Raw genomic sequence first — 11542 nt, forward strand, 5'->3', positions numbered from 1 at the left:
CACTGCAGCATGCAAGCTTCAAGCCGGCACAATTGCGCATGCCATCGTTGATGTCCTGACGACACCGGCTTGGCTCTCAACTTTCTTGTCATCCGTGTCGTGCCGTGCCGTACTGTATTGCCGTACATCGTATCACGTTTCTGTTTCTGTTTCCATCCACCGATTACCAATCTCAAAATGGAACCAGTTCCTGAGACAGAGCGTATGGAGGAGTTCCGTCCAGCTCCCACCCCTGCTCCTGTTTCCGCTTCCACCTCTGTTTCTGCGTCACCCGCCGCTTCGCCAGTCGTGCCATCGCTGCGACTGCAAAACCCCAACGCCATCTCTAACCTCAGCATCGACCTGCCCCGAAAGCCACCAAACCTGAGACGGAGTACCGACCCAAGCCCGACTTCGCCTGCTTCACCATCTTGGTCTTCCTCGCCATTCATTCCCTATCGACCACGCACCACTTCTCCCCTGTCGGGAGCTCACACCAGGTCTCGTTCTACAACGAGTCTCGCGCCCCCAATGTCCCGCACTCAATCCATGCCAGGTGTCAACGGCTCAGGCCATATTCTGTTCTTGTCCCAGCACCGACCTGGAAGCCCGTCTGCGTCACCCAGTAGAGTGCGAATTCCACGAAAGCCTGCTGATGAGTCTTTCCCACCTATTTCGCCAGTACGAACTTCAGTTATTGAACCCGAGCAGAGGCATGAGAGACGAAGCACTTCTCCCATTATGGGCATTTCCACAAGCACTCCCGCGCGACTTCGACGACCATCTTCCCCTCTGCGGTCCTTCACATCTTCGAGCACTGGCTCCCTAGGAACCTTCCCCTCGACTCCTTCATCTTCAATCTCATCCTCATCCTCATCCTCTTATCGAAGCTACGACGCTCTTTCAGGAAGCTACGGGACCACCTACTCCTCGGTTCCATCCACACCAACATCAACCAGATCCCGAAGTCCCAGCATCTCCAGTTTGGAGACTATTCCCGACACGCCTGACGCCGAAGAAGCTGCGCTGGAAGCTGAAAGAATTGCCCAGCTCAAGGCGGATGCAGATGCTGCTGAAGGAAATGACTCCTCAGACCTGAAAGGGAAAGATGGCCAGATGCGAGGACGCACAATGGGGTTCGGCTCTAGAGATAAGCGAAAGCGCTGGAGTGTGTGCGGTGCCGAGCGTCGAGGAGACATTGATCTCGAGACCATCTGGGAGGATTGATTGATTGGTTGGCGGTGGACGGTTGGTTGAGATATGGTTTATCTCCAAATCGGCCGGCTTACAGCATGCGTAGCTCAAGCTGCCATGTGATGATACTTGATACTTTATGATTGCATCACGGGCGATGGTTTACTGATTATTCTTGGCGGCATAAGCATATGGTTTTTGTTGGTTTCTTATTAGCTTTTACAAAGGGCACGACGGCGATTACGTGGCCCTCTTGATACCCATTCCTGCACACTATGGATGATTCGACAGGACAAACACGCGCACACACAGAGACAGACAGATAGGCAGGCACTATACCCACAGGCCACACTTGTTGAGTTGGCTGTGAATGGAAGCAGACTTGTACCTCATGATTGGATGAATTGTGTGCACTCTTTGTGATGTTACTCGTAGGGACTGTTTCATTATACGACTGGCTACTGGGACACAAAGTTGTACTGTATGACGAGCTGTGCACTTGAGATGAATATCACCTTATTACTATAAATGAAGGGAATGCTAGAGTATGTATAAACAATAAAGTCTTTCACTTATACTGCCCTTTGGATGAGACGAAGATCTGATACTGTTAATTACCTAGCCCTTAGATCTGATCGGAATTAAAAAGTCCACTATTTGTCTTTTCTTCCCTCGCTGTAGACAATTGATTGCTTCTTCTGCCCTTTGTTCCCTTAGTATTGTGCCACTGAAGATCTAGCTCAAGCCTTGTGGTTGGCGCCAAAAACTCCCTTTGAATTGATAAAGTGCCCCCACCAAGTGAAGCCGCCCTTGTGCTGTGTTTGTCTACGTCTTCCTTTTCGCATACAACCATCCCTCTTCCAATATACGTCGTGCCCTTTTCGTATAATCAACCACTTTTCAATATTTAATCCTGCCAATTTTCAATATTTTACCACCCTTGTGCTGATATTCAACTCCTTGAGGAGAACCCTTTGATCAAAATGAAGTTGTACTTAAAGACGATGGGATGCGTCCCAGAAGTGATTCTCTCACCACCAGACTCAGCATCTCTTGCCATACTCTCACTCTCACATGCAGCTTCATTAGCTTTTAGCTGGTCAATCTCATCAACCCTCTTCTTCCTCCTCTTCAAACTTTCTCTTACAATATGCTTCTGCCTTCAATTGTTGGCGCCGTTGGCCTTCTTGGCACGGTTGCTGAAGCTGCTCCTCGCGGTTCTTGGTTCGGTCGAGTATGTATTTTTACTTCACTTTAAGCAAACACATACTAACATAATTTCAGGTTCAACCCCGAGTTGCTCTATCTGCTAATGACTATACTCCTCCCAAGTACATTCCCATCAAAAGTTACATGCCTCCCCAAAACACCACTACTCTAATCAACTCGACAACTCTTGAGCCAACCATCCAATGCCCTACCAACTATGTATTTGTCTCTACCAGAACTGTCGATGTCACAGTCACCGTCACTGCTTCATCCGACGGAGCTCACTACACCACTGAGATTTGCAAAGACTGCACCAAGACCGTGACTATCAGCAACACCGTCCTTGTGCCTCCTACCAAGTACGCTTCGACACTTCCATATGGTAGTGAGAACACAGGTTCCCCCTACCACCCTGCCAACTCGACATATGCGGCGCCTTCTCAAACAAAAACTGGCAATGACTATCCTCACATCAACTCGACTATCGGATACTCATTCACCACGCCTATCGACCAGCATGCCTCGCCCACTTACCAGACCCCTGGGCAAAGCGCAGTCTACAGCTCTCCTGATGGACAGATTTCTCCTCCAGTTTACACCAAGCCGGCCAACACCAAGCCTGTGTACTCGGATCCTGCTTATGGTAACTCGACTGGTACACAGTCGGGATACGTTCCTCCCGTATACACCAAGCCTGCTTACTCTTCTCTTGCTTCTGGTAACGGAACAGTACCTGTGTACACCAAGCCTGTGGACACACCCATCTACTCAGCCCCAGTCTATACGAAGCCTGTTTTGCCCGGTAACACTTCAGTCGTTACTCCTCCTATTTACACAAAGCCGGCTGAAACTCCCGTGTACTCGGTCCCCGTTTACACGAAGCCTGTCGAGACTCCCATCTACACGCCTCCCGTTTACACAAAGCCAGCTTACCCTGGTCCTGTGATCCCTGGTAACTCCTCTACTGTCGAGCCCCCAGTCATCTCTTTGACCACCGACAACGCAATCTACACCCCACCAGTCTACACCAAGCCTGTTGAACCCCCGGTGTACTCAGTCTCTGTCATCCCCAGCAACTCTTCAACTATTGAGCCCATTATCCCAACTCCCACAGGTTCTGCCACCAGTGAGACTTCTGCTTCGCTCTCGACCAGCGCTTATGTTGATCCTATCTACACACCGCCCGTTTACAACCCTCCTGTCATCAGCAGTGAGCCTTCTGAGTACTCTACCATCTCTATCGCCACCAACTCGACCATTCCTCCCGTGATTCCTATAACCTCCGAGGATCCCATCATCGTCTTAACCACAGATAGCACCACAAGCTCAGAGACCGAGACATCCTCTGCTGAAACCACTTCCCTTGATGTCACCAGCTCGCAGGCACCCCCAGTGATCCCCACCCCTTCAACCACCGAGATCTTCACTTCTACCACGGAGACATCGGAAACCACAATTACTGAGACGACCGCGGACACTGCCACAACCAGTCCCACCGTGACACCCTTCCAGCCCACTCCCACCCCCGCGGCATTCAGCTATGAGCAACCGCGACAAGGCGGGCTGGCTGCGGCTATCAGGCTGGGCCTCGGACTCGGCGCCTAAGCAACTAACGACATCGCTTTGACGACATAGCTCATTTGTACGGACAGCATTTCTTTGTTTTGGATTTGGAGTTTGAGGGTTCTGATTAATACCTAATTGTGGTTTCGGGGCAGTGTGATATAGATGCATACGTGGGATGGTAGAACATATGACGGTGGAGTATTACTGCTAATGAAGAGGGGAGGAGGACCTCAGGGTATCAGAAAAAATGGTCGCTGGGAGCATAAGAGACGAAATTAGTAGGTCATCTTATGTTGCTTAGATTATACCTTTAGGCTGTTTATTTCTGTACCACAAGGCCTAGGAGGCCAGCCTTTCTGTTACCCTCCTAATAGGAGGAGTACCATGGGATGGCTTTTTGCTATGTAATTGTTTTATGTTTATTTCTGTCAAAAGTATAAGAAGTTTTCATGGATCTGTTTTATGGTTGCAGATACATATATTGAGTCAACTACCTATTTGCGAGTCGATTGTGATGGCACTCGAACCTGTGACAAGATGTTCCTCAACTTGTTTTAATATCAAAAATACAAAAATAAGAAAAATCCCAGCGCAACTTGTTGTGGTGCTTCCTGTTTGCTCCTCACCATCACCCAAGTGATTTCCCTACATCGTAACCCCCTACCAAACTGGCTCCTCTTCAACCGCAATGAGAGACTGACGATACTGCGCTAATCACAGACCACATGGCTCTCGGCCAGAAGATTTAATTGATCATACGCGTTACCATTACATGTGCCGACTCTGTAAAGAATAGGCGAGATACGGAACTGAACATGGCTCTCTGGGGACACCTCATGCTCCCAGCCTTCAACTTCCATGAGATCTGGGTTCCATCGCTCCAAGTTACCTGAGTCTTGTGCCCGGTCCCCCCAGTATATATCGTAGATTGACAAGGAACTCATACGAATTATATCAAGCTCAACCGCAGAGTCGATGATGTCTTTCAGATCTTTCGAGACCATCTTATCAGTCTTGTCATGATCAACCATAAAAGGTCGCAGGCGTTTGGTCTCGACGGCCACCACATGATCGATGCCAATGCTGTCCTTTTTACAGAGCTTTGTAATTGTTTCTGAGCCTTTAGCTAACCATTCTGCGATGTGAGCAACAGGCGGCTCGGCGTCCAAATCGCATCCTGTCTCTCCAACACGCGCTGAAACAGTTGTCAGGATAATTCTATGAAGCGATAACATGGATACTGACCGATAAGGTTATCATGAGCCATCTTGAGTGCTCTAACACCAGGTCCGCCCCAAAAGTCTTTTTTGGAGTCAAACACAATGTCTTGTAAAAGAAGCCATATGTAGCCTCTCATGAGCAAATCGCGAAAATCTGGATCTTGGATCTGTTTGCGATAATCTTTCGAAACACGTCGTAGCCGCTGCGTGACTTCGTCGTCGAGTGGCTGTCCTGACGAAGCACCAACCAGTTTAAGAGCCAATTGTTTGATTCTGAAAGTAATGCAATTCCATCCATACTTGACTTCATCACCCTTCGTCTCGATCGGATCGACACCGCCATTCAGAAGGTTGAGTATCTGATTACGCACCTTGTAATATTCCTTGGATCGTTTGATTGCATTCGGGAGTTTCTTCTTTTGATCGTCGGAGTTCCTAGCTAGATTGTCGTAATTGGCTTTGAGGACTTTGTGCTGAATTTTCTCCGATTCCAGCTGCTTTTTGAGGTCTTCAACCTCCAAAAGCAATGAAGTCTGGGTAGTTCGTTTCAAGACTCTTTCGACACGACCGGCGATTTGATCCATGCCGGTTTGTATTCCACTCTGTACCATCTCAGCTAGCTGGGATCTCTCTTGAGCGGCAGCAGTGCGGTAGTCTTGGATGAAATCATCATGGCCCAGCTGTTGCCTCGCGAGTAGTTCTTTCGCTGTCTGGTTGTCAACTCCACTGCTAGACTGCGCACTGGGGTCGGACGATTCTTTCTTGGCACGAGAAGTTGGATCCGGCTTCAACTTCCGCTTCCGCGAACGAGTTTCCACAACCATACTGATTGTTGAACGAAAGGATAGTGTCCTGGATTGTAGCAAGTCAATGCCTGAGTGGACAAGTGTGAGTTGGTGAGTAGAGTGGGAGTGAACGCACCGAAAGGATGACCAGCAGAATGGAAATAATTGGCCCTTGAGGTTTTGTCTTGTCTCAACTTGGGGCTTCTTGGAGTGGCCGTATCACTGAGAAGTGACAGAGGCAGGGATGAGATGTTGTGAGGGAGTGTCAGGTGTTGGTGTTCTAGTGGTAGAAGAGTTGACCTCCTAAGCCTAAGCCTTAGTATAAAAAATAAGTAGCCTAAGAAGCCTGGTCTAAACAGCATAAACTGACCTACTGATTTTGTCTCTTATGCTTTGAGCAGCCAATTTTTCTGATACCCTGAGGGTGGTGAAGATAGCAGTTAAGTCCCAGACAAAGACACATGAAGAGCGGTGAAAAGGGAAAGAAGAAAAAAGGAAAGAAAGCAAAGGATAAAGGGAGATTAAATGTTCTTTGAGGGGAATACTAGCAATCACCAAATGTATGAGCTAATGCATAAAGGGTCATGAATGAAGCTGGTTGAACTTGTTCCTTTGTTCTTTGGTTTGTGGCTGGCTGCAAGTGCCCGGTGTGCCAGTGCAAGCAGAATCATCCTGGCCAGAACTTGGTCGCTTCAATTCTCCCTTAAAACCTTCCTTGGCTTAACCTCTTCTCCGATTTCTTTCCTTTCCATCACAGGTACTGAACAGCCAACGTCATCTCGATTCTGACCATACACCAACACTACCCTCCCCCCTTTCTTGGTCTGCAACCATCTCAGCCCAACACTTTCCTCAGTTTATTGAAAAAGGGAAGGAGCAGAAATGTCTACAAACAAACCCACCAAGAGTTTTATAGTCATCGGAATTGACTTTGGAACCACGTAAGTTTTCACTCCATGGTGTGACTGCCACCTACATCCAGTTAGGAACACCCTTGCTCATGAAGCAACTTTGCTAGATACTCAGGGATAGCTTGGGCTTCTTATAGAGAACCCGAAAACATCCAAGTTGTCACGGAATGGAAAACAGAGCTCAACCGTCGCTTAATCAATAAAAAGGTACCAACCCAATTGTTTTACAGCAGTGGCAGCGATACCTCCTGGGGCTATTCTGTACCTGCCGATAAGGATGCCCTGAAGTGGTTCAAGCTTCTTCTCATCGATGAAAAGGACATGCCTGCTAAAATAACCAATTCTTCTCAATTTCAACGTTCCAGAGAACTCTTGGAGACCATGAAGAAGGGTCCCATCGATGCTATCGCGTGTTTTTTTAAGTAAGATCTGGAGCCACGCAATGGATAACATTGAGTCCAAGCTTGGGAAGGAGCTGGTGCAGAATTCTGAATTCCAAGTAGTGGTTACATTACCCGCCATCTGGCCTCCCTACGCACGGTATCGTATGGAGCAGGCTGTTGAAGTTTCCGGGATTCGCAGTCCTAGACCCTGCGGTAACACTACCGTTTGCTTCATCTCCGAGCCGCAAGCAGCAGCGCTGGCTAACATGCATGACTTTCGGGATACGTCAACTGTGAAGGTATGGTTCGAAATGTTCAACATTGGTAACCGTCCACTTACAATACTGCAGGCAGGAGACACTATGGTTATTTGTGACGCTGGAGGTGGCACAGTCGTAAGTTATGGTCGAGTTCATGTTCACAAAATCCTAATACAGCAGTAGGATCTCGTCAACGGTATGGTTGAATCTACCGATCCATTTGTCGTCGAAGAATGGGTTGAAGGTGAAGGTGAGTTTCCGGTCGATGCATGATACTGCAGCAACTAAGAGTCTTAGGCGAGTTGTGTGGAGGCGTGTTTCTTGACGAAGAGTTCCTGGAGCTCATCAAAGGAAAAGTCACCCTAGGCTCATGGCCAAGCGTGAGTATTGCAGAACAGAATAAGCTTCTCGACAAAGAGTGGGAGCATGGAATCAAGCCACAATTCTCGAACTAGAACCGGACTTGGCAAGTTAACCTGCCTGACAGCTGCAGCGGTCCGACATCCGGCAGGAATCTGAAGCGATGAAAGGCCATTGGCCTTAGTTCGTGAGTCATTTGCAATACCAGTTTGTCAACAGGATGATGACTTGATTGATTAGGGACGAAATATGGTCTGTCTACAACCCCATTATCAGCAAGATCGAGGCACTTATCGGTCATCAGATCAATGCTGTTCAAAAGAAATGTCGCAGAACAACCATTGTAAGCACTTTTATAGAATCGGAAATTTGAGTTCTTGTGTTAACATGCATAGTACATCGTCCTTGTTGGAGGATTCGGTCGCAGTCCCTACCTCTTCAGCCGACTGAAGACGACATTTAACGCGACGGTCCTACGATCCAAAGGGGACAAACCGTAAGTTATCTATACTCGTAATACATGGGCGAGCACATGGCTGATTGCGTCATAGCTGGACGGCAATTTGCCGCGGTGCTGTCATTTATGGCATCAATGGCCACGGCCCTGAAGCGAGTCTTGGACCAGAGATTGACACCCGAGTTGCTCTGAGAAGCTACGGAGTATTGTCAGACACCCTATTTCGACCAGACGAGCATATTGGATGCGAGAAGTACTGGTCAGAGGATGACCAAGTTTGGAATGGTTCATACGCGAGGTTGGCAATGCCATGGACCAACTCTACGACTTATGACGCTGACTTTGAATAGGGAGAAACTTTGTTGACCAAAAAAACGCTTCGACAAGACTTTCTGCGACTGTGCTCTGGAGGTATTGATAAAATGCAGAATCTTTTCTATAGTTGCACTGAGTCTCCGCCGCCCAAGGTATGGGATTCAAGTATGGAACCGCTGTGTGCGATCCAATGGACAGGCGACATCAACATCGAGTTGCTCCCAACGCAGACCACCCCTCTTGGGAAAGTCCTTCGCAAGGTTGTATATGTCATCGAAATGAATTATGAAGATGGATGGGCGGACTTCACTATCTATTCCCAGGGTATGCGCGTTGGTGCCCACCATGTCAATGTCGAGTTACGTTAAAAGCTGGCTCGGACAGCACTGAGGTTCGAGACACTTGTTCTGGCTACATGGTTTGGGGAAAATAGACGGACGGTTGGGATATAGACGGATGGATGTATAGATTGGACTTGAGCATCCAAAAAAATGATCAATTCAGGATCAGCGCTTGTGTTCACATGTGTTGACTTAGGCGGCAAGCCTGTCATGAGTATTGACCCTCGTTAGAATGCAGCACATTCGCTATTAATGTGGCAGCGATCTATGCGTCTTCCATTACCACGTCCTCCTGTGCTTTGGGTGCTTCAGGCTTTGGCTCTTTCTCCACCTTGCTCACCTCGCCATTAGCCTTGGGAGCATCTCTGATATGTCGATACACTTTTACCGTGCAATCCTGTCCTGCGGTCACCATTGTCTCACCGTGAACGTCTACCCAGAAGCACACACCCTTGTGGCCTTCGACCCGTTGCAGCACCGTTTTTGATACAACGTCCCACATGACGATACTGCCATCTTCGCTAGCAGAGACAATAAAGGGAGCCCCGCCTAGGACTCCAAAACAGCCTCCAACGGCAAACTTGTCGTTGATGTGACCTTGATATGTTTTTTTAACGGTACCAGAAACATAATCCCATAAGCGAATGCAATTATCTAAATTAAAGGCCAGGACGAAGCGGCCGTTAGGGGCGAAGCAAACGTTGGCAACGGCTGGATTGTCTTCGTGAACGAGAGTCCGTAGACATTGACCTGTTGATGTGTCCCATATACGACTGGATATTCTGTCAGTAGATGTATCAGGAGATGAGGGTAAGAGGTCCATACATCAAACCGTCTGTCGAGCAACTCACGACCAGCGTTCCGTCTCGACTAAAATCAATCCCACTAACAGGATCACTATGTGCAGGTAGACTGCGCATAAGTCTACCAGCACGTACATCCCACAAGAAGACAGCTTCGTCGTAGGAGCCACTGGCAAGAATATTGCCCTTTGGTGAGAATGCTAAGCAATGGATATAGTTGTGGTGACCCTTCAAGGGTGCCATATCTTGACCGGCTACACTCTTTCGGGTCGTTGTCTTTGGTCGGCCTGTAACACGATCCCATAGTCGAATAGCTTTGTCGTCTGAGCCGCTTGCGATGGTGTTGCTATCGGGTGTCCAAGCAAGACAGCTTACTCCAGCCATATGCCCGACGAGTGTATCCATGTGCTCGCCTGTCGTGGCATCCCAGATCTTCACAGTAGCATCCGCCGACGCAGATGCGATAAAGCGCCCATTTGGCGATATTCGGACTTGTGAGACAGGTTTGGAATGGCCTCGAAGAACAAGATGGGTTTTGTAGTTGGGTTTGAAGGGTTCTTGAGAGGGAGAAGATTCAGCTTCTGGTGGCGAAAGGGAGTCTATTGGAGCGTGGCGAGAGGATGATTGTGATCGAGAGCGTGATCGCGAGGAGCGGGGTGATCTTGTTCGCGATGTTATTCGAGATGGTGAGCGCGAGCGCAGTCGAGAGTCGGACCGTTTGCTAGATATGGACTGCGATCTCAACCGTGATCTTGACCGTGATGTGCGCCGACTTTCGTAACGACTTTCTCCAGCACCATCTTGGCCGGGACTTGGACTGACAGTCCTGCTGTTTCTGCGGTTCTCTCGTATGGATAGCTTTCTTGTCGCAGACTGATCTACATCGCCATTCTCGCCATCGCGTCGGGGGGAAGAGTCGCCGCTTGATTTGTGACGCTTAGCACGGGGTGAGTCCCCATGACGCTCGTCATCAGAGGCCATCGTGGTAGGGTAATACTGCGGGTTCCTTTGATAATGCTAAGCCAAGGGTGGGATGTAGTCTGGACAAGGCTGAGAGTTTGGCGCGCCTAGGAGAGAGTGAAAGCGCGAAGGTGGGGTACGAGGCTGAGAGACATGACCCAATGAGGGTATTGATTGCACAACTTGGGGGTGTAACACCAACCAGTAAAGACGACCTGAGATTATCCACCTAAAAATAGTGGTAATCTTACTGTAAAACAGACGGGCGCATAAAACTACAGGTACTAAGCTAAGCCAGGCACAGCACATGTTGCATTGCATATAAATTAAGATTGCCAAAATTGTCCCCTTCATCAACCAGCGACTTGAATTGAATTTGAATCTGACCATTCGTTAATTGATTTGTGACAGTGATACGTCGTTATTGGCCAGGGCTCAAAAAGCCACTCCTGAAGATCCGGAAACTACCAGAGTTTGGGGAAGCAGGGGAAAGACTCTATTGGTAGCCTGTCTCCCAATTCAGGCAATGGAGAAGGCCCTCATTTCCGGGGAATCCAATCACACAATTGTCGGCATTTCGGTAGTTGATGTCATTGAAGCATTCACGCGCGGATGCTTCGAGGTGGTGGTTGAGATGGGTTCGAGTTGAGGGGGGCGTGAACAATTCAAGCTTTGGAAAATAAAACACTCCCCCCTTTTTGAGTTCTACAGGGTGATTGAACATGAAAGCATCAAAGAGACAAGCTTTCGCTACAATGAATTCTGAGACGCGGGCCAGAGGCGTCCGGTAGTCCAGCCA

At 48.6% G+C, this 11542-nt stretch overlaps 5 protein-coding genes across 5 annotated transcripts; 3 read left to right on the forward strand and 2 right to left on the reverse strand.

Annotated features, from left to right (window-relative positions):
- Positions 1 to 177: 177 nt before the first annotated feature.
- On the forward strand, positions 178 to 1206 carry FGSG_00410 (uncharacterized protein; the record flags this gene model as incomplete). The annotated part of the gene is made up of 1 exon (XM_011317774.1): positions 178 to 1206. The coding sequence occupies one exon, from the start codon at positions 178 to 180 to the stop codon at positions 1204 to 1206; it is 1029 nt and encodes a 342-aa protein (XP_011316076.1).
- A 1117-nt stretch (positions 1207 to 2323) lies between these two features.
- On the forward strand, positions 2324 to 3987 carry FGSG_00411 (uncharacterized protein; the record flags this gene model as incomplete). The annotated part of the gene is made up of 2 exons (XM_011317775.1): positions 2324 to 2407; positions 2458 to 3987. 2 exons carry the CDS (start codon positions 2324 to 2326, stop codon positions 3985 to 3987), a joined length of 1614 nt encoding a protein of 537 aa, XP_011316077.1.
- A 671-nt stretch (positions 3988 to 4658) lies between these two features.
- FGSG_00412 (uncharacterized protein) lies at positions 4659 to 5992 on the reverse strand (the record flags this gene model as incomplete). The annotated part of the gene is made up of 2 exons (XM_011317776.1): positions 4659 to 5143; positions 5194 to 5992. 2 exons carry the CDS (start codon positions 5990 to 5992, stop codon positions 4659 to 4661), a joined length of 1284 nt encoding a protein of 427 aa, XP_011316078.1.
- Positions 5993 to 6835: 843 nt separating this feature from the next.
- FGSG_00413 (uncharacterized protein) lies at positions 6836 to 9007 on the forward strand (the record flags this gene model as incomplete). Its single annotated transcript, XM_011317777.1, has 10 exons — positions 6836 to 6894; positions 7288 to 7546; positions 7598 to 7642; positions 7691 to 7757; positions 7805 to 7887; positions 7995 to 8050; positions 8144 to 8210; positions 8263 to 8363; positions 8419 to 8622; positions 8767 to 9007. The coding sequence occupies 10 exons, from the start codon at positions 6836 to 6838 to the stop codon at positions 9005 to 9007; spliced, it is 1182 nt and encodes a 393-aa protein (XP_011316079.1).
- A 238-nt stretch (positions 9008 to 9245) lies between these two features.
- Positions 9246 to 10906, reverse strand: FGSG_00414 (uncharacterized protein; the record flags this gene model as incomplete). The annotated part of the gene is made up of 2 exons (XM_011317778.1): positions 9806 to 10906; positions 9246 to 9753 (listed from the first exon to the last, which is right to left on the reverse strand). The coding sequence occupies exons 1-2, from the start codon at positions 10762 to 10764 to the stop codon at positions 9246 to 9248; spliced, it is 1467 nt and encodes a 488-aa protein (XP_011316080.1). The 5' UTR covers positions 10765 to 10906.
- Positions 10907 to 11542: the final 636 nt, after the last annotated feature.

This window comes from Fusarium graminearum, chromosome 1, assembly GCF_000240135.3.
Source record: "Fusarium graminearum PH-1 chromosome 1, whole genome shotgun sequence".
Classification (NCBI taxonomy): Eukaryota; Fungi; Ascomycota; class Sordariomycetes; order Hypocreales; family Nectriaceae; genus Fusarium; species Fusarium graminearum.